The sequence below is a fragment of the Gadus morhua genome, chromosome 5, assembly GCF_902167405.1.
Source record: "Gadus morhua chromosome 5, gadMor3.0, whole genome shotgun sequence".
NCBI classification, from domain to species: Eukaryota; Metazoa; Chordata; class Actinopteri; order Gadiformes; family Gadidae; genus Gadus; species Gadus morhua.
The window spans coordinates 2,481,621-2,504,979 of record NC_044052.1 but is presented as its reverse complement, the minus strand read 5'-3'; the positions used below and the strand labels follow the sequence as shown (position 1 = coordinate 2,504,979).

The 23,359-nt window shown below is 43.2% G+C and overlaps 2 protein-coding genes across 5 annotated transcripts in view; one reads left to right on the top strand and one right to left on the bottom strand.

The window, feature by feature from the left end:
- The window catches only part of LOC115543897 (uncharacterized), a 979,736-nt gene that overhangs the window by 565,189 nt on the left and 391,188 nt on the right, over positions 1-23,359 (bottom strand). The window lies entirely within an intron of this gene.
- The window catches only part of lrfn5a (leucine rich repeat and fibronectin type III domain containing 5a), a 96,962-nt gene that overhangs the window by 49,755 nt on the left and 23,848 nt on the right, over positions 1-23,359 (top strand). For all 4 annotated transcript variants that reach the window (XM_030356556.1, XM_030356555.1, XM_030356557.1 and 1 more), the window contains exon 3: positions 22,357-22,579. In XM_030356556.1, coding sequence (XP_030212416.1) covers positions 22,383-22,579 — 197 coding nt within the window. In that variant the 5' untranslated portion in view covers positions 22,357-22,382. The remainder of the gene's footprint in view (positions 1-22,356; positions 22,580-23,359) is intronic.

The window sequence follows — 23,359 nt, the reverse complement described above, 5'->3', positions numbered from 1 at the left end:
TGCCCTTTTGGTTGCAATGCCCTGGTCCCCGGTCCCTTTGTGTGTATGTGTGTCTTCGGATTAGCATTCCCCTGTGGGTTCCACGGCGTGCTGCTCTGCCTACCAATTTAGATGAAGGATAAAGTGAGCTTGTCATTTTGACGAGTCTACAGTGGGAGGGAGAGAGCTGTTTGGATGGATGGATGGATGGATGGATGGATGGATGGATGGATGGATGGATGGATGGATGGATGGATGGATGGATGGATGGATGGATGGATGGGAGAGAAAGGAGGATGGCTGGAAGGATGAGGGGGAGACATGGAGGTGTAACAGCTCTCCGTGCACATTGATGGCTGGATGCATTTAACCTTTCCATTAGCCTGTTTGTAATGCACCGAGTGATGCCCCTGAGAAAGAGACGAAGACATATCGCTTCTGCATATTCTTTTCTTTTCTTTTCCCCGATGGCCATTTCCCCACTCTCCATCCCCTGCCCTCCATCCCGCTGTCTTTGTATCGCTGTCTGGATCCATCTCCTCGAGGGAGAGAGGAGAACAAAAGGAACACAATTAGTCTCAAGCTTTGTTGTCTTCCCCTGGTTTCTTTTCTTCTCTTTTGTTCCTTCCTTCCTCCTTCTGGCTTCTGACCTCCCTCCGTCCTTCTGCACGCCATTAACCTCTCTCTAACCTCGCTTTCTTGTGGTTGCATGTTTGTGCTTCCGCACACACTATGTTTGTCTGTCTGCTCTGTGTTTGTGTGCTTGTGTGTATTTGTGGCTTCTGTGTGTGTGTGTGTGTGTGTGTGTGTGTGTGTGTGTGTGTGTGTGTGCGTGCGTGTGCGTGTGCGTGTGTGTGCGTGTGCGTGTGTGCGTGCGTGTGCGTGTGTGTGTGTTTGCATGTTAGCCTGAAAATGCGTGGGCTGCCTTTAAAACAGGAAGCAGAAGAGCGCCAAATGTTGAAGACATTTGGCGCTCTGTTAGGCATTTGCGCCCCAAGGCAGAAGACCACCAGACACAAGCACACACACACACACACACACACAAACATGAACTAGGTGTAATCTTTGTCTAAAGACTTACTGTACATACATACATACAGACAACTGGAAGTGCATAGATAGACGGCTAGGCAGATAACATTTAAAATAAAGTCAACGCATTTTCCAATCAAAACTGCAATATGGCTTTGAAATTTAGCTTTTAAATAGCAGTTTCTATTTAATAATGTAGATAATATAATGTAATGTGACATAAATAATGTGTAATCTTTGAATAAACATGCATACATATAGACAAAAACTAGCAACAGCAGACAACTTGAAGTTCACAAACATGGCAGTTATCACCATTTCAAAATATAGCCAACACAATTGTGAATCGATTTAAACTACAACATGGCTTTACGAAACTACATTGAACATTGAAAATAGCAATTTACCTTAAAAATAAATATCCTCAACAATAATAAAAAGTGTGTGATTGTGTGATTCTGCTTTGTGCTCGCTACCCTCACTTCACAGTACACTGCTGCTCTCCAGTTGTTAATGTGCATCCTCTCCCCAGGAGGGCAAATGATAGGGCTAGAGATACATCTGGAAGTGCTATGCGAGTCACTGCTCAATATAAGTATGAAGTACCGAACGCTTTCTGGATGATAAGAGGAGGAAATGTAGATTTAAAACCTGTTTGGGGGAAGCGGTTCTGGGAATGGAGCGAACCTGCTATCTCCACAGCCATGGTGGAGTTGGAGGGGATGTATATAGAATTGAGTGTGTGTGTGTGTGTGTGTGTGTGTGTGTGTGTGTGTGTGGGTGTGGGTGTGGGTGTGGGTGTGTGGGTGTGTGGGGGGGGGGGGAGGGTAGCAGTGTGAGCAGCTTGTCTCTAAGGAGCTTGTTATCTGTTGGCTCCTCAGTTTGGGGAAAGTCAAGTTGCGTCTGCAGGGCTGCACCCATCCTGTCACTCACCCTGATCCAAATCACACACAAACACAAACACCCACACACACACACACACACACACACACACACACACACACACACACACACACACACACACACACACACACACACACACACACACACACACACACACACACGCACACACACAGACAAACTCACGCTCAGGCACACACATGCAAACAAACATAAAAAATACATTTACACACACAAAATACCTGCACACATGCACACACCCTCAAACACACACACACACACACACACACACACACACACACACACACACACACACACACACACACACACACACACACACACACACACAATGGATGTGCACATCCTTATCTATGTCAATCCTCCTTTATATCCGTTCTTCTTTATCGTGCCTTTTCTTTCACTGTCTCTTTGGCTTCGTCTAAGGTTTTTCTGCCATCATGGGCAGGAACAGGAAATGATGTGTGCAGAAACAGGATGGGAGGTCTGCCGTATCTTCTTCATGTGCGGCTGCCCCCCGGCCAACCAATACAAAACATACACAAAGGATTGAAGCTGAAAGGAAGAAACACCGTGAAAGTTAATTGTCTTGGGTTTTGGAACATATTCTCAACAAATACTTGTGAATGATGGCAGACATGCAGCAATGTCGTGCTGCAGCTGCAATGCTTTAGTGTGACTGAAGGAGCCCTTTTGTTACAATTGATTGAAGCATTTCTCAAAGTCAAAATGGACGTTTTGACTTTGATGTTATTGATTGCGGCGACTAATTACGTCACACTTCCCCACACATACACACACATAAACAAAAACCAAAAAACACAAACAACACTGTCCCCTTCTACCCTTACTTCCCAACGGCCTGAGCGAGAGTGAAGGCTAGCATATGCTATCTTCCCTCCCTAAAGCTAAATCTGCCATATCCCACACGTATGCGGCTCTCTCTCTCTATCCCGTTACGTTTATCCATCCCTCTCTCACTCTCCCCATCTTTCCTCTTTTCTGCACTCTTCTCCTCTCCCCTTCTATTCTCCCGTCCTCTCGTCTCTTATCTCCTTTCCTCTCACCTCCTACACCATCGCCTCTCTCTCCTCTCTCCTCACGTGTCTCCTCTTCTCCTGTAACCTGATTTCCTTTCTGTTCACATTGAGTCTCCTTCCTGATGCCTGCACATTGGCCCGTTTAACGAGTGCACTTTGGCTTCCTGCTGCTTCTGTGCATGTTCTAGTCCTCTTTCCCCATCTCCCACTATTTTGGAAGACTTTCCATGTCTTTCTCTCTCTCTCTCTCTCTCTCTCTCTCTCTCTCTCTCTCTCTCTCTCTCTCTCTCTCTCTCTCTCTTTATATATTTATATTTCCCTCTTTATCTACCTCTCTTCATGTCTCTCTCTGTCTCTTGCCTTCACCCTCGCTCTCGCACTCTCTCTCACTCTCTGCCCCGTCCCTTGCATCTCTTAATTCCATTGACTAACTGCTGATGTATGTGCAATTCGCTGACAGGAAGCACCTTTACCAATCCAAATATGGATGACTAGGGTAATAAGCTGCTAATGGGAGAAACACATTGATTTCTCTTCTCAGCAGGAAACACTCTGTCTACCCCTTCCCTGAAGACTTTCGCTATAAGAAGATTGATGTGTGTGTGTGTGTGTTCATGGTGAATGCATTCATTTGCAGATTACTGTGGATAGACAAGCTTGTGTTTGCCAGTTGTCAACTTCTCCTACTGCCAAAATAATAATAAGAGTTCCTATATGTGATGAAAGAAACCCTGCATCTCAGGTAGACAACACCTAAGGTGTCAGTACAATCATCACTGCTGCACAAAGTGATAGAGGGGAAACAAACGGCTTTTTCACTCACAAAGGGAAGTAATCACAATAAGATTGTATTCTTGTGCCATTCATTGGGTTGCTCTATTAGTTTCCTATACCTTGTGTACTTAAACAGACACATTCATCAGTGTTTGCGATTGGACATGACTGTTTTAGAGGCTTAGAGGAGCACGTCTCTAACAGCAGCAAAGCCATCTTTTTTCTCTTTGCAAACCATCAATGTGGCTTGCTCATAAGCTAATACAAGTTTGGTATTTGAAATGTATAAAACACTTAAACAAGGGAAACACTTTCTATATAGTAGTACTTTTAATACTATAATAATTACTATATCAAGAATAGTCTTCTGTGTGTGTGTGTGTGTGTGTGTGTGTGTGTGTGTGTGTGTGTGTGTGTGTGTGTGTGTGTGTGTGTGTGTGTGTGTGTGTGCGTGCGCGTGTGCGTGCTTGTTTGTATTTTATTGTTCTGTTTTTTTTTTTTATTGCAGAGAATTGTTAGCAGAGTATACGTGTGTTATGATAGTGACTGCAATCTGAAGTTACTTACGCTATCCTTTTCTGAACCACAAACAGCACCCTTCTGTCCGTACCGGTCTGGTGATCAGGTCAGGACCAGGGACAGCTCCAATAACTCCCCACTGGTCTAGTGATCAGGACCAGGGACAGCTCCAATAACTCCCCACTGGTCTGGTGATCAGGTCGGGGACAACTCTCTTCTGTCTGTACTGGCCACTTGTCAAGAGCTGGCTTCCATAAATTAGAACTTGTTATATTTAGCAGCAGCATTAAAAGCGTAGATCCACTAAAGTCACAGCATCTCATTACTATTTCATGTGCGCACACTGCTGTTCCTTTCCACATTTAACTGATGATAATCATTAAGATGAATGTGTTGCAGAAAGACATTACACATTTGGTGTCAGAGCACTGGGATTTTAAGGACGCACTTTAACTCCACTGAATGTACAAAATACAAATGGGGCTATTAGTTTGTTCTCACCGTATCTCCCAAACACATCCAGGTACACACACACACACACACACAGCTCCACTCCCGGAGCAGTGGCCTGCCGTGGTGCAGCACCCGGGGAGCAGGTGGGGTTTCAGGTGCCTTGCTCAAGGACACCTTAGCGGTGGAGGTTCGGGTTTCGATCTGGCCACCCTCCGGTTACCGGTCCAACTCCTTAACCAGTATGCCAAGGATGTTGTTGCTATTCACATATCCGTGTTTAGTGTTCCTGCGACCGTGCTTACATCCGGTCTGGGCGGTGGGGGCCGGAAGTAGTATTATGGCCCACTGTGTCAGATGTGTATTTGGTGTGTGTGTGTGTGTGTGGGTTTGGGTGTGTGTGTGTGTCTGTGTGCGTTTGTGTGTATGTGTGTGTGTGTGTGTGTGGGTGCGTGTGTGGGTGTGTGTGTATGTGTATTGTAATCAACAGGAGGCGTTGGTGTCAGACGTCTCATGAGGGATTGAAATATGCGCACATTGTGGCAAAGAGTCACACACACACACCAAGCGAATAACCCTGTGTGGAGTCAATATTGATGCAGCCCACAGCTTCAAGGTATTTGCACAAAAAGTTGCTTTAGTTGTTGTTCAGTCTCAATTAAGGCACTACTAGTATACCCATTAATGATTTAGAAATATTCAAGCTCTGAGAAATGTCTCTCCCTGTCTCTCTAGCCATCTCCTCCCTCTAGTTCCTATCGTTCCGCTGTTCTGTGTATCTGTTCATTAAGTCTGATTGAGCGGCTGCAGGCAAGTTTAATAATAACAGATGAGACCAAAAGCTTTGGAAACTGCTGTTTGTTTGAAAGACACTACATATAATAATAATGTTGCATAAGAATTATGTGGATGAACTGAAAAAAATCAATCATATATTGACATATATGAATACAAAATAAAATAAACTTGATCTTACTGTCCAGCCGGTTCAGAGCACCATGAATTCTAGACAGAGGTGCCAGGCTTGGCTAGGCCAAGACCCGTGTTCTCAGTAGTAAATGTTCAGACTAAAACTCATCTTCTGATGAACGCATCACCGAGTTGGAGATCAATCAGGGTTTTTCCTTTCCATTATGCATGCCTGCAATTAACAGATATTACTTATTTGTGTGTGGTTATCTTAGATTTCTCACTTCCCAAATACAAAGTCAAATTCTGTGAAAAGGTATTCTTTGCCAGATTGATTTATTTTTTTTATGACACAAGCAGTACAAAGACTTGTACGTGTACTGCTTGTATTATAAACTTAAATCATTACTTCATAAGTTGTTGTGCACTTGCAAACCTTCAGGACAGACAGATGGACAGACAGGTAGATGTAGAGTCGCTATACTGTCTTCAGTTGGCTAGGCATGGTCGTGGCGATGGTGAGTCCATTGTGAATGCTGCTGGTTCATTTTTGGTGCGTTGCCACAGGGCATTTTTCAGAGTAACAGCGTGACGTGAGGTGGAGTCTGGCCTAGTGTTTGTTTATCATCACATTTCCACCGAACAAGTAAATAATTAAACCACGTACACACATCAGATATTCCTATTTTAAAATGGGGGATGTTTTCTCAGCCTCTCTATGGGGATCTTAGGAAATGGCCCATTAACTGTCGCTTGACTCAACTCCCCCCCCTCCCCCCCTCCCCACACCCATACACCATTCCTGGTTTCCTGGTTCTTGGTACTCATACAATTTTTGTTAGCGTAGACAAAGCAGTGTTAATGTGGAGCGTGGTCAACATTAAATAAGCCAGATTTATGCACATTTCATTCTGCCGCTGCTGTTGTTTTTCTGTCTCTCTCTCTATAACCTGCTCTCGCTCTCACTCTCTCTTTGTCATTCAAAATGGCCTCCTCTTCCTTTGTCCACCTTGTGTTCTATAAGGAATAGTGGAAAGAGTCCCAGCACTTCCTGACACTTGCCTTGTCTTCTCTTGTTTTATCATAGACTATTGTTGGTTGTTGGCCTTAACACCAATTTTTTCATAGTGTCATTGCATTTAATTGTCATGCATGCATGTGATTATTATGTGTTTAAAAATCTAGGGTTTTGCAGTTTTCTTTAGACAAAGAGTTTCACATTGACTGTTGTGTGTTTGTGTGTGTATTTTTGTGTCCGTCTGTCTGTTTGTCCATGTGTGTGTACATGCGCTTGTGATGGTGTATGCATATGCACATGTGTTATTGTTTGTGTGTGCATGCGTGTGTGACTTCTCTGTGTCAATAATAGAGTATGCTCTTGTTTGAATCATCATAAATTATTCATTCTATCCCAGTGACGGAGAGGCATAAAAACTGCCACACACATACACAGACACACATACACAAAAACACACACTCGAACAGATGAAGAAGCAAAAAGCCTTCATCTGACACTGTCCCCAAAGCCCCCCCCACTCCCCGCCCATTCTACCAGTGCCTCCATCTCCTTTCTCCCCAGTCAGGATGTAAAGGTCAAGGCTTCTCCTGCAGGATGTAAACAACTCAGTGGCCTGTCGTGAGACACAGCAGTAACCAGGCTCCGCCTCTCTCTTAACCCCTCCACCAAAAGACATGCTGAAAATACATTCCTTAAGAGGCTTGTTTTGGTACCTGCGCTTCAATGAGGGCTGTCGTTAAGAGGAACCTTGTGTTTCTATGCACTGAAGCACTGAATCTCACACTCAAGTCCCAAGCTCTGCTTTGTGTTGTTCAGGTGTTCTGATCTGTGGCTTTTGTCACGAAGGGCTGATCCAAGAGAGGCTATTGATCGAGCTTTCAATATAGGAAGGACTTAGAGGAAGTAATCCTGATAGCTGATTAGCCCATACCAATCCATTAAGACATTGTGATTGGATGCTGGTGACCCGCTTATCTAAGAGGTAAACACATTTACCAATGCCTCCAAAGGCGGGAAAAATTGAAAGTTCATCCTATATTTGGGTTGCCCTTCAGACGAGAAATTCTATAAAATACAATTCCACTAATTATTAGGGGTCTGAGGTCTTGGCCCCTATTGTTTCTGTAACGTTTTTTTGTTCCCTCAAATTCTGTGAAGTCATACTGCAGCCTATACCGTAAGTCGAAAACTCTTGAAATGTGTGGTACTGCACCCAAAGGCACTATTGTAAAAAATCATGAATTAGGCTTATTTCTCCTCACCAGATGGACCTGGACTCAAAATTCTTTCAGAATATTAATCTCTAGAATCAGACGCATTTATACAATTATTTTTTTGAAACATGATAAAAAGATTCACAGGCTTCAAAAATAATCAAAATTCACCAAAATCGCCACATAAAATCTTTAGACCAAGCCTCACAAAAATCATTGAACAGAATTTGTTTTACTTTGGTCCTTTTCAGAAATATTGGCCAATAAAGTTGGAGCAGTTAGCCCATTTTTCTTATATGACCATTTTGTTATTGTATAAAAAAATTAAAAAAACTATTATTAGTTGGATACAATACCCCCCACTACTAATAAACCCAAATTGTGGTACTGCACCCAAAGGTTGCGCTATTTAAAAAAAATATGAACTAGCCTTATTTCTCCTTACGAGATTGACCTGGGCTCAAAATTCTTTCATCATATTAATCTCTAAAATCAGATGCATCTTTTTCACCCTGTTCTTCTGCTCTAAAAATATTTACTTCCCACAATTTCATAGAAAAGCTAAACGTCCAGTCTCAACCCATTTTGCCGAAATGACCATTTTGTTATTGTAATACCATATGTCTATCATATGGTGTATACCATTAATTGTGCACATTTTCAGATCTGTACTCTTTTAAGAAAGCCCTTAATTCTCTTGTGAAATGTGTGCTTGGAGCTTTCTTGATGTTGTGTGCTTATCAATAGACATCTCACAATGTGAATGAGGCTTCATGCTGTACAGGAATGTCAGTGGCTCAACTGGATAATGCCGTGTACTGGTGATCCATAGGGTGAGAGTTCGAATCCTGATTAAGTATTATGGACAAGCTGAACATGACATTCTGTCATTGCCACTCATTTAAGAAACACAACATTGAACAGCACCTGAAATTCATCAGGCAATCAACATTCCGGCTCATTGGTTTCCAATAATCTGACTGCCAAGACACAGTATGGCATTAAGGGGAACTTCTTCGTTAAACATTTTTCCTTCATAATGAATTCTGCTATATTTATATTTATTCTGTTAGTGTTCTTGACAACAAATTTTATTTCCTCTGAATCTCAAAGAATTTTCAGGTATTTGCTTTTAGGAAAGCCCTTAGTTCATTTGAGAAATGTTTGCTTGGAGTTTTCTGGATGTTGTGTGCTTATCAATAGACATTTTCACCATGTGAATGAGGCTATATTTCAGGTTTGTCGGTGGCTCAATGGGTTAATGCCTTGTACTGGTGATCCTTAGCTTGAGAGTTTTAATCCAGATTAGACAATTGTGAGCAAACTGAACATGACATACGGCCATTGCTCTGCAGCCCAGTCACCTGAATGCAGAGGCATGGCATGAAGGGGAATATCAACATCTTTCCTTCATAATTAAATGTTATATTTATATATCCTCCATTACTGTGTTCTGTACTTATTATTTTGCTCCGACCCGTTAATCACCGCTTGCGGTTATATTTCCACTTCTAATTTATGTTCTCATTGTATATAAGACAGTAATATGAACGCAACTAAACAAGTCAGTTTAACTTTCTCTCCCTCTCTCTCTCTCCCTCTCTCTCTCTCTCTCTCTCTCTCTCTCTCTCTCTCTCTCTCTCTCTCTCTCTCTCTCTCTCTCTCTCTCTCTTCTTTCTTAATCTCAATCTCTATTGTGAAAGCTGGCATGAACAGCACAAAGGGATGGATAGCCACAGGGATGTATGACGAGGAAGCAATTAAATAATCTCTTAGCTGTCTAACGCAAGCTATTCTCGTTTGTAAACATTATCAAACATAAATTTCTGATGCATATGCATGAATCAACAATGTGTCATTACAAGCAATTGCAATAATTGGTTTACTGTGCCCTCCCACACTTTACTCTGGAGGCCAGCGTCACTCACTGAATATAATCAAACCCTGTGTGTGTGTGTGTGTGTTATGTAAGCAAGCGGCCTCCTCTTGCATCAAGCAGTGTTGAATCATTTTGTCATCTGACCACACTCTTCCCCACCGCGCTGCTCTGTATCTCCTCCTCTGTGGATTCCATTGTAATTAAATATGTGCAATTGGAGGTTACAGGATAACATGCATATACAATTATCAATAGCAGTTGAGTTTGGTTCAATATTAATGTATTGAGGGGTAAAAAGTCACAGGCCTACGTCTCGCTCAGTCTATTATATTGCATGCAGCATTTAATTCACTGAATATAGGAGTCCCAATGCTTAGCAGGGGTATTCAGTCAGTCACAGTATCTCTGTTTGCAATTTGGCAATTGGATAACCTTTAATGTATTGTAGCGACCTCATCAGTGACAGGAATGTCCAGTTAGGAGAATACAACAAGTAGTTTTATTGGGTGTAAACAAAGGTTACTGTTTGGCCATAACCTATACCAAAAAAGTTTTGTTCTGAAAAATCACAATAAAAAATTACCTGGAAAGTAATCTCTCTGTGAACAACCATTGATATACACCCACAATCAAAATCTTAGCTAGCCATCCTCGCTAGGACCAAACCCACTCACTATCATGCCTTGAGCACCTTCCCCTCTACATTGGGGCCTGTAAGTCCAGACCAGTTCAACAACACCATATCATAGTTCCTTTTCTGCCTCCACCCTGCAATCAGCTGATGCCCCCTGGCGAAGGAGTGAGACATCTCCAGGCGGTCTTGGAGGCTCCTTGCATACTCTGGGCCAGCTGGAACAGGGGGAGAATCAGATGGCCGGCGCAATGCAGGTCAGCTTGGGTGTTGAGCTTTCTGCCCAACTTCAGCAGAGCAGCTGTGCAGGAGCCATGAGCACCAGAAAAACGTTTTTCTCACCTGGTCGCTGTGGATTGACTCTGCTGCCCAGAGAGTACGCCACTGGCCAGCAAGTAAAACAGACCAGTTACAGGGGCCCATTTATCGGGCCTACCCTCTCCCTAGGGAACCCCACCGGATACTGCTGCAGTTGGGCAGGGGACCTGTCGGGGGCGTCTTTCAACAGTCCATGACGTCCCCGCACCTGTTTTCCTAGGTTCTCTTAGCTTAAAGGGGACATATTATTAGATATTATTATTAGATCTGTGCTGGATAGATCAGTCTAACAGCCTACCCAGTGGACTGAAGGAAGTGTTGCTTATCTATCCAGCACAGATCTAGGTGGACACGCCCACTAGTGATGTCATATGGGGCGGATTTTCGAAACGGCTTGTAAGGCTAATCACACTCAGACCTGGTGGTATAATATGTCCCCTTTAAGAGACCGGGAGCAACTGCCTGGCCGCCTCCACAGAGACAGCACTGACGAGTTCATCGCGCTCTTCCACCCAGGCTGGCCACCTCTCCCCCTCATAGATCAGTTTATGAGTAGGAAGGCTCCCCATGGCTCCTGCCACACCAGCTCCCTCTCTATGGTGGCCATCTAAAGGGACTGTTTCAAACTCTTGGTGGGCCAGCTGGGTCTGCGTGCATAGCCCTGTAGGGGAAAGGGCCTGGAGAACTGATCCCATGCGAGTTGGGTCTCAATGGATGGTGGCAAGTGGGCGTATGCCTGCAGAGATAGGCCTTGGAGACCCTCAGCGTTTCCCCCGGCTTTCTACGCCTATTTCAGAGCAGTAAACCCAGCTCAAAAAACTTTCCAGAACGCCTCCTCAGAGCCCCCACTAGGGCTACAGAGTCACATCTGTCTTCTGGTCTAAGCAGCAGAAAACATATCAACGCCTCAGGGAAAGGGAGAGAGACAGTGTGTGGAAAATGGCTGTTTTTGGGTACAGCTTTTGTCTCAGGTGTTGTTAGGTGATGTTACTTTAGGTTGATGCAGTTAAATGAGCTTCAAACAAGCTCATCAACAGTTGGTGTATCTACACACACACATATGCACGCACACACACACACATACACGCACAAACGCAATCACACACAGCTACCCATTGTAAAAACATTTTTCAATAGACATTGTGATGGTGTTCTGTTTGGCGATGATACATTTAGGGACCAAGTTATAAAAATGTGTGTGTTTGTCTGGTTGTGTCTGTGTGTGTATGCCTATTCGTGTGTTTGTTCATGACCGTACCTCATCGGGCGGGAATGCAAGCGTCTCCCAGGACGGCCTGTCAAGCTAATGGTGGAACAGATTAATATCATTAGCATGAGAGCTCCAACCTAATGCATCCTTCTCTCCTCCTCCTCCTCTCTAGTGCTTCTGGCAGGGAAGCCAGTTGTCGCGCATGGGTGGAGTTTGGATAAGACAAGTGAAACAAATGGTTTCATTTTACCAAAGTAAAACCTATGCCTCCGTGGAGATGGAATATGATACGGCCGGAGGAAAGGGCCACTTAGCGGCCTTAAAGGGCTATCAGAGATAATTGTTTTTTTCATGGATCGCCAGGTGGAAAAGAATAGGTGTAATAATAGGAATAATACAAAAAGAAAGAGGCACTATTTCCAATTTCCTGTACTGTACACACAATTGCGCTGTTGATTGAGGCACTCCACTGCCATTGAGTGGCTTGGTGACTCAGTTAGGACTTCAAAATCAATCCTTTCAATAGATTTTCAATCTGTTGTCTACAACAGTTTTGAGAGCAGAAAATGCCCCGGCACGCTCGTTAAAATCCAAATATACAACATGTTAAGCAGGTTTATTTGATGTTTGCTGCAATGTGAATGGATCTGACAGCAACTGTTTAGTACCCTTTACTTGTACATATTTGTACATATAACCTGAAATCTCAGGCTGCAAACAAGATTTTAGATTAATGAATATAACATCTAATGGTCTATAAAATGTCGCAGCGATATTACTAAAGCAATCATCTTATCAGACAGTAAAATATAAGCCCAAACAGATGGGTGACTCCTGCTTACCACCTCCCATGCCATACCTGATGATGATGATGATGATGATGATGATGATGATGATGATGATGATGATGATGATGATGATGATGATGATGATGATGATGATGATGATGGGTGCTATAACTGATTGAGCCAGTGAATCAAAACTAAGTGGCCTGTAGCTGTCTTAATTAAAATGTGCTGGCCTCCCATTCATGGTGTCCCCTGTCTTTTAATCATTCAGCTGAAGCTTCAGAGTCAGACTGGGTGGATGGATTGACAGACGGATGGCTGAATGGATTTGTGAGGCCTTAAACTCTCATATTGCTCTTTTGAAGCATTTTGTGCCACAGATAATTTAGCATGGAACCACTGTTTTTGATGTCTGTTTTGTTCTGTCTTGACCCGAGCGGTGAAATCAAGTCAGGCATTGGGCTTGAAGAATAAGAATTAGCCACGCCAACTGGTAATTGAAAAGATGAAAATATAAATAGTCTAAAGGTAAGGTTTTCTGCTGCCAACATGAGTCTGCACACGTGATGTGTAAACACCAGAAGTAACAACGTGCATAAGAGGATAGCAACAGTAATAAAAAATACTGACACTTGTACGAGCAGGTTTTACGACGGATTCTATTGAGCCATGGCATTAATCTATTAAACAAGCCATCTGTGTCCTCGTCTATTGGTTATAGAATATGTCATTCCTGTAACAAAAATACACTTGTGTTTGATCAAGCGCAGCACGTTCAATCTAGCGTCCTAACATTCAATTTGTTTTTCTGCTGATGGTATTAACCTGAATGAATGGCATATTTCAACAACTGTTTATGGCAAGCAAAAATGGCTTATGTAGGGAATGGCCATCAGCATACGGCATGCCCTGCGTAGGAACAAATGGAAATGTTTAACACAAGGGCGTTGCGCTCACATGTCTTATCGTAAAGTAGTCTTCTGCGCATGCCGATGATGGATGGCGGCCCCTGTGCGTTTGGAAGGCAGCGGGTCGGCGAGTAGTGCAGTTATGGGTGCAGATTGTCTGGCGCTCTAGATACTATCTGGAAGTGTGTTTTTGAAGACCAGTTAATGTGATGTAATGGCACGGAAATAGCGCCGCAGAACGAGATAGCACACAGCGCCGCGATGAATCACACACTTAATGTGCTGTTGAAAAGCTCTCACAGCCACGTTCTCCAATTGCATACGTTCACTCCTGTATCTCTCTATCTCTATCCCTCTCCCTGTCGCTCTCGCTCCCTCTCTCACTCTCTCTCTCTCTCTCTCTCTCTCTCTCTCTCTCTCTCTCTGACTCTCACATTGTCCTTCTCTCTCTCTCTCTCTCTCTCTCTCTCTCTCTCTCTCTCTCTCTCTCTCTCTCTCTCTCTCTCTGTTATTAAATGGACCATCCTGCCAAGGCTGTTGATAGACATGAAGGCCACCAGGCCAGCTAGGGCTCTGTCTGCATCCTCATATTCAATGCCCTCACCTCATCTGCACTTCAACTGGGGATGACTGCAGTCACACGAATAAGAAACACTGCTCACCCATCCACACCGTGTGGCTCGTTCGTATCACTCAATGGTAACATTGCAACAGCAGCCCCCAACAGCACCAGGTGAGATGGTTTGAGTCTGCTCACCATCCTACTCACATCTCTCTGATTGTGGGTGATAAATATGTAAACACACACGCTCCCTGGGAAGGGAGGGGGAAAACCATGCATCATGGGACATGGGTCTCTCTCTCTCTTTCTCGCCCTCTTTATCACTATCATTGTCTCCCACACTCTTTGCCTCTCTCTCTCGCGCTCTTTCTCTTTTTCTCTCTCTCTCTCTCTCACTCAATGCATTTCCTCCCACGTTCTCATGTTTCAGAAGTCTCCTCATTTCGACCTCTGAGTCCGTCTCATCTCCCCTCCCCCCACACACACTCACACACTATCAGGATGCCAGACCCGGCCAACCCAATCCCTCCCAGCCCCCCAACTTTCCCCGGCCCCACCCTTCAGGCCCTATCCATGTTGACCTTGGCAGCCATCATAGCGTCATAGCATCATAGCTTCATAGCATCATAGTATCATAGCACCATAGCATCAGTGTCAGAGCGCCATAGCGTCAAAGCGTCATAGCTTCATAGCATCATAACGTCATAGCGTCATCGCATCATAGCCTAATAGTGCCATAGCTACATAGCACCTTAGCGTCATAGCGTCATAGCATCATAGCTACATGGTGTAAATCTCCCGTATTATTTCCTTAATTCTCATAAAGTTTCCAATTTCTGTAATATCCCCTTAATTCTCATATTGTTTACCTGTTGGGTCATTAAGCTGACAATCACTGATTTTGCTCATACTGAAGTCTTATTTGCTGTATCTAATGCTGCGTTCCAGGGACACATTTTAGCCCGTACATTACGAGCTGGAGCTGGGGGTGCATTAATCTGGTACGAGTTCACGGGTAGTGAGCCACGGGTTTGACCTCCGTTCCAGGGCAATTTCACGGATAGAAGGTTGTGAAACCACGGGTTACGGGTTGCCTGGTATACACCACAAGAATACGTACCTCCTATTTGGTAGAGGGAAGTTTACCCGCCCCTTTACGTAGCTGTCCGTCAATGCGCAGCCAGAACGATAACAAGCAGAATGAAAACAGTGTTTATTACTTATTAGTTTATTACTTTTGGCAGAGTGTGGGTGAGTTCAAAAAGCTAGAAGCTAAAGCTAATGCTCATAAGTAACCATGTTAGAGCATAATGGTGTGTTCCAGATGCCTCGTACACCACCCGCACGCAATGCCGCCTTAATGCACGGGCTTGCCTGGGTTGAAGCCCCAGGGCCTACGCCGATCGGGGGGCCTATCATGAGCTGCAGTAAAAAAAAAATATATATATATATATTTTATTTTTATTTATTTTTTATTTATATTTTATACTGGCCCATGATAGGCCCCCAGATCGGCGAAGGCCCAAGACAATGTGATTTTTTGTTTGGGGCTTACAAAGATCAGAGGCCTATCATCAGCCAAGAAAAAAGAGGGCCAGTGGCACCTTTACACCACAGCCACCCTCGTCGTCCCCCCCCCCGTCAACAACGGCAAAATGTCGGAAATAAGTTACACATCTTCATTGTAAGATCCCCTCTCAGGGGGCCTACGAAACCTCAGCCCCAGGGCCCAATGGCAGGTTAAGGCAGGCCTGCCCGCACGAGTTGCTCTAGTGACGTAATTTCCTGGCTTGTAGCACTTATAGCGTTCCCGTTTGTCTTTGTGATTGTGTCATGTCATTGGCTAGTCATTGTTATTCTTGAATACATTAGCCTCAGTAAACCATCTTGAAAACAAGCAACCCAATTTTATATTGTATTGCACGCGCAGCAAGACAGTAATTGGTGACCTGAATAAAGTAGCAATGTAATCAATAGTGTAAGAGTATTTAAAATCGACATTAAAATGACCAGCGTGGTACAAATGCAAAGAAAATAAATCTCTTTACGGGCATTTGTGTTGAGTTGGACGGTCGGCCTTACTAAACTCGGTATATTCTCAGTATCCCAAGTAAGGACCGACCAAAAGGGGGCGTTCCTCCGTGAAATGCCGCAAGAAGGCTGGGAGATTTCCCCATTTGCAGCTTGTGCGGGTGGTATAAGAGGCATCTGGAACACATGCTCTGTTATCACCAGGCTCAATATGAAGCTTGTAATTTTACCGCTAATGGTGTCTCTGAACCTGACTACTGGAATGTTTATTGTTGTACCGAGAGTGCGCGAAGCTACAACACATGGTTAAAAAAGTTTTAATTTAATCATTCTTCAAGGTTAAAAGATTTGAAGTGATTTGAAGTGAAGTCATTGTAATTCATGGTACATAGCTAAAAATAATTAATATTTAGGTAACAGTATGACACATTTCATGTGTGGGAAAAACTTTACAGTTGAAAAGATAATTCATTCATTGAATTACTATTGTGTAAACATAAAGAGTTATTTCGAGACCCATGTAGAGATGGAGTCTTTGGAAACCCTCTTGAGAATCTGGAGCGAATTCCCCTCGACGAAGGGGTGGCGAGCTAGGGAACATACCTCCTTATCAAAAGTAGTGGACTGAGATCACCTGTGCCGAGGAGTAGACCATTCTTCCTGTACCTCGGTCAGTGGAGAATATCAGGTGAAAGCGCTCTGAAGAGCCACACATGACCCCCTTGACTTCTTCTTCTTCTGACTGACTTGACATTCCCATTTTATTAATGCTTGCTGAACTGGCCGTACCAAGGAAACTAAATAAACAAAATACTTATTATTATTTTTATTTTCAGCATATAAAAATTTGAAATTGCTGAATATTCTTTAGTGCACTGAACTCAAATCTATTTAATCTTTTTCTACAAAGTTTAATACAGACCATTTATAATTAACCTTTGGCTCCAGTTAATTATACAATAGGTTACAATAGCATCGTAGCCTCATAGCACCATAGTGTCAGAGCGTCATAGCATCACGTTGTTTAGTAGCTGGCTGACGCCTCGTTGTCAACCCTTTAGCTGAGCCAGAGGCATCCTAAGCTGGACACTTAGAGATACCTAGAAAAAAAACATCAATAGAAATAAAAGGCAATAGAGAGAGAAGGGTTACTTAAGTGGTGTAGCCATTACTGCTGCATGGCCACGAGCAAGATGTAAACACTGTCTCCAACAAGATGTAAACAGTGTAACCAACAAGATGTAAACGATGTAACCGACAAGTAAATAGTCTAACCAACAACATCTTACCAGTGTAACCAACAAGATCTAACTTAAAATAAGTAAACAGTGTAACCAACAATATGTAAACAGTGCTACCAACAAGATGTAAACAGTGTAACCAACAAGATTTAAACGGTGCTCCAACAAGATGTAATCAGTATAACCAACAACAAGTAAACAATCTAACCAACAACATCTTACCAGTGTAACCAAGAAGATAATCAGTTTAACTTACAATTTGCACTTACACATACACATTGGTCTTAGCACACAGAGAGCTCCTCATCCAAGAGACACAGGGACATTGAGCAGTGAAGGTATTGCTTTCCACTACATTACACTTCTATACAACAAAACATGGCACTGTGTTTATGCATCATATCATCACTGTCATATTGAACTACAGATTTGTGATGGCAAGGACTTGTATGTATGTTTGTTTGTAGGCGATTGGGAATTATTATATGTGGGGTTATACATGTCTGCATAATATTTTTGGATGATAATCCCCAATATATAAAGGAGAAAAAGAGAAGAATGGGCTGTATGAATGAATCTGTCTTTGTAATCCCAATGTCGCCGCTCTGCATCCCATTACACCTCCAGAAGCAGGGATCAGTGATCCATCCTACTTCATATGCAGCGGGCTCCCTGAGACACTGCTCTGTGTTCCAAGAGAAATAATGGGAAATAAATGTTAGTGGGATTCATATTGGAACTAAAGATCAAGCCATTATTTCACAATAGTCCTTGTTGTGCTTGTTGCTGTTGTCGTTGTTGTTGTTTGGGACTTAAAGGAGCTAACGGTACTGTACAAAAACATAAAATGACCATGATCTTTTATCAGAAAGTAAGGACATACTGGCTTGTAAGACAACAATGCTACAGCCAGGCAGTTTCCCTTTGTAATTTCCGTTCCGGGTTGGCTTGTTTGTTTTTGTTTTGGCCTTTGTGTTATGATTCACTATTCTCCAAGTACGGCAGGTCACTAGAAATAAAATAAATTGGCACGCAAACATAGCATGCTTCAGCTATGAAAGTGTGCGAAAAAACTGGATCAACAAAGATTGTACTAGATTCTACCCAACATAAAAACCTTGTCCTCTTATTGCAAAGCTCCATGAACCGAGCTGTGCAAAACACGGGTCAATCGTGGAGTTACATTTAAAAGATCGAGAAAGCATGGATCCCAGAAGGATCTCAAGCCATGTCATGTGAGCTGGCATATCATTAAATATAATAATAAATATTTTGCAAACCTATACATTAGTGAATCAACTTATAGTGTAGAACACTTTATTGCTTGTTAATTGTCGTTATAAAATATTTGTGCTTGTCTCAAAATATAATGTTGCATTCGTCTTGCACTTGCGTGCTTTCAGTGTCCTCAACCTGGCAACCCGCGTGAGTTTGGAGACTGGGAAGGAGATGCCGGGCGGAGACTCACTTCCATATTCTGAATCTAGACTGCAGCACCCATTTTAATCTTTCGGTTTTTGTGAATGTTACATATTGTACCTTCAAAGCTAATAAGATAAGAAAGGGGAAGATTAGGTGTCGCTAATCCATGGATCGTGTTTTGGAGGATTTGAGGGTATGAATATGTCCAAATATAAAGTGGATTTTCTTCAACATAAAATGAGAGACATACATACAAATACAAATTGTCTGGGGATTAGGTATTAAATAATAACAGAAATAATTTAATAATTAGGGATTAAATAACAGCTCAACATAGTAGTGCATGCTGGGCTCTGACAACTACCATCCTCACCCTGCCCCCCTGTGTAATCAGTCTGAACCCGGCCATGTGAGGCTGCTTAAACCAGCCATCAACCACACACACACACACTCAGCAAAAACGTCCAACAATACAATAAAAAAACAAGAATCTCTCCCTCCGTGATGCAGGACTCCTGAGAAGTCTCACCCCTGCTTGGCACAAGCAACTCGTTGAGCCTAGTCGTTCAGCCCTGACTGTCTGAGCTGTATAACTAACCAGGCCAATAAGAATCACAGTTAGAAGCTAAGGGAAGCCTATTTGACACGCTACAATACAAGCTTGTGTGTGTGTGTGTGTGTGTGTGTGTGTGTGTGTGTGTGTGTGTGTGTGTGTGTGTGTGTGTGTGTGTGTGTGTGTGTGTGTGTGTGTGTGTGTGTGTGCGTGCGTGTGTGTGTGTGTGTGTGCGCGCGCGCGTGCGCGTGTGTGTGCGCACGCATGCCTGCCTGCATGCGTGTGTTTGTGTGTCACACATGTCTTGGTCTATTTCCCACACCTTTGATTTTATTTATTTCTCTTTAGAGAAAGCAAAGATCCAGACAAATCTCAATCAGTATGCATGTGTACATGACCTTTTGACACGCCCTCATTCCCAACATGTGTGCCCTTGGGCATGGCGGGGGTTCTCTGAAGGTTTCCATGTGACACCTCCACACATCTGCCTGCGGTTAATCCATCTGTCTCCTCTTCTCTTCTCCTCCTCCCCTCCTCCTCTCCTCAACTTATCGCTCCTCTCCTCTTCCTAAACTCAATTCTTCCGACTCTGCCCCTTCCCTTTCACGCCTCGCCACTCTTAATTAGCCCCCACCCCCAGCTTATCTCGTCCCGACTGTCTAATTCTCTCTCTCTCTCTCTCTCTCTCTCTCTCTCTCTCTCTCTCTCTCTCTCTCTCTCTCTCTCTCTCTCTCTCTCTCTCTTTCTCTCTCTCTCTCTCTTTCCTGTCCCTCTGATTCTTTCTCGCTTTCTGTCTTGTTCCAGTCATTCATCTGTCATTAATAAACATATATGAACCCTGATTTCACAGAATGGATATCTCTCTCTCTCTCTCTGTATATGTGAATGTTGGTCGCTCTACGTCTTCTTTTGTCGCCTGGCGACACTCTGGGAGAAAATGTGTAACAACTGAGAAACAGAACACACAGGTTGTATAATATCACTGCGCTGAAGGGGGTTAATGAGGAGATTGGGAGAAGACGAGATGAGAGCTTGCGAAAGAGAGAGAGCGGGAGACAGAGAAAGAGCGGGAGACAGAGAGAGAGCCGGAGACAGAGAGAGAGCCGGAGACAGAGGGGTGAACAGAGTCCTAAAGTAGCTATAGTAACTGCTATAACATTCCTTTAACTCTGTGACTGAAGATTGGAAATCTTAATTGAAAGAAGGTAAAAATTATCTGTAGTTACTTACACTAAGAACTACCCAAATTACCCAAAACCTTAATTTGTAATATTTGAATGAAGAAAAGGCCTCTAAATTGTATAGTAAATCTGCGATTTGGGAATACAACCGTTAATACCTTCATAACCTTCTGCAAGATGGTCTCCAATTTATATTCCTAAATCTATTCTCCGTTAATGCATAGAAACAATCCCCTTACCATATTATTGTATAGTGTAATTGCCTCTATATTATCCTATAGACTGTTGAAGCACAAAATCCTATAACCTGCAAGGTCTACGTAGGACAGCTTACACCCCACTGCCCAATGCGGAGTCTACCAATCAGGAAACAGATATGAGCTTTGATGGGAAACAAACGAAGCCAATGTTCCCATCAGCCACATCTGGTGTTGACCTCAATGGATTCACACTACATGATAGGGATCCTCCTCACATGAAGAACGTGATCTAGCCTACATCATACACACTTCATGAAAAAACAGAAGAACTGCTGTGAAACCACAGCAGAAAAGGAGGTCGGTAAATCCAGTATTACGGTACTACGACACTCTGTGACTCAGGACTCTGAGTTTGTCAAATTATAATTGCAAAGCTGGTGCGTGTGTTGGAAGCATTCGCAGAGGCTGAGTTTGGTAGACTTAAGTAGGGTGCATGTGTGCTACTGCACGTGGTGTGCATGCAAAGAGAGCAGAGGTCTGTGGCCATGATTTGTGTAATCGTATAACTCTCCCATATCCTCTAGACCTCCATCTAGGTTGTCATAAATGAGCAGTCTTCTCATCACCAACATGTCCCTTGTTCTCTCTTTATTCCTGTCACTCACAATTATTTATTTTTTTACTCTGTCACACTCTATTTAAATACAGCCTGTCTGTCTGTCTGTTTGTCTCTCCCCCACTCTCTCGCTTGCTGTCTCACTCTCACTCTCTGTGTGTCCCCCTCTCAACATTCTTTACTGACTCTCTGTTTCTCTCTCTCTCTCCGTCTCCCTTTCTCTCTCTCAACACTCTTGACGGTCTCTCTCTCTCTCTCTCTCTCTCTCTCTCTCTCTCTCTCTCTCTCTCTCTCTCTCTCTCTCACTCTCTCTCTCTCTCTTATCTCCCTTTCTCTACCTGTACCTAATTAAAGGAAGGATCTGCTGCTTACTAATGAATACTCCCTATGCGTGTCTTCAGGCAAAAACATGTACAGCAAAAATGAGCTCTAAATAAATGGGTCTCGAAGATCACAGCACAAGTGGGATTATGATTTGGGCTCGAGGTTTCTGTCCTGTTGTCATGTCTGGTAATTGGTGCAGGTCACAATACAGCTTATATTTCGGATATTTTGGATGAAAAGGAGAAACCTCTACTAATGTTTTTTCTGAGCCAAAATCACAAGTCATTTAGAATTGTCTTTAGCTGATGATTTGGTGCATTTACTTGCTTAATTAGCTTTGCATATTATTATTAACACAGTTTTTACATCTTGAAAGGTTTGTGGTTACATTCAACACTATTCAATGTTTGTCTGTTGATTTTTATATACAACGAAAATTCCTTTATGTTCAAAAAGCTGTGGTGTATTAAATATTAAGCATAATAGTAGGGGGGGATCATACCAGGGAGTCAAACCAAATATCCCTCTCTTTTTATATGCTTTTTAATTATCGTCTCTTGAGATTCACCTGGTTCCAGTGTGAACTATGATATGATTATGATCTACTAATGAAGTAACACCAGTCCTCTTGCTCTCCAGGTGTCCCGGTGCGGAGGCCGCTAACCATGGAGCGGCTTTTGCTGTGCTTGATGCTGGTCGTTGCCATGGCTGTGCGGGCGCAGATCTGCCCCAAACGCTGCGTTTGCCAGATCCTGTCACCCAACCTGGCCACCCTCTGTGCCAAAAAGGGTCTGCTGTTTGTGCCGCCCAACATCGACAGACACACGGTGGAGCTCCGGCTGGCAGACAACTTTGTCACAAGGTGAGGAAATATAGTGGGAGCCAACGCTGATCTAACTCCTAGTAGTAGGAGTTGTGATTGTAGTAGTAGTGCTGTTACTACAGCTAGAAATGGTACGCCACAGTGAGGCAAGGGGTATATTGGGTTAAGGGATCATTCTCGTGACTCAAAGCAGGTGAACAGAACTTTACGAACACAAAGTAACCTGAATGGACATAGGAAGGAGAAATATATATATTACACAAACACAAGGAATTAAAAACAAGGGAAAGAATGGGCTTCACTTCAATAACAAGAATACAGGAACACAAGAACCGAAGTAGTCTTCAACTCAAGTGATGGTCGATCTGATAAACGACGGAACAATGATTTAACTTTGACAAGGAACAGCCGTCAGAAGTACGCAACGGCCCTTTATGTCGCAGGTGTCGCCCACAGAGGCCGATGGTGGGGCTTACGTCCGTCATCTACACATTGGGGTCAGGCTTTGTCTTTCCTTTACGTTTTTCATGTTCAATTATACTGACGATGAAACACACGTCACACAAATCCAAGAAAGACTCGCTGAGGAGGTTCCAGTTTATGTACATTTCTACGTCACGTTATGATAAATCACTAGATCCCTTTGCTGTGTACATCCAGCAGCTGTTCCAACCCACGTGTATTATTCAGTCACTCTCAAAATGACATTAGCATTGCTGTGATCAATTACAGCATACACAACACATTTGACAGCATAAATGGTTGTATCATTTTACCTCAGGTTATGGTATGCTACACCATAAAATCCAAAACAACATC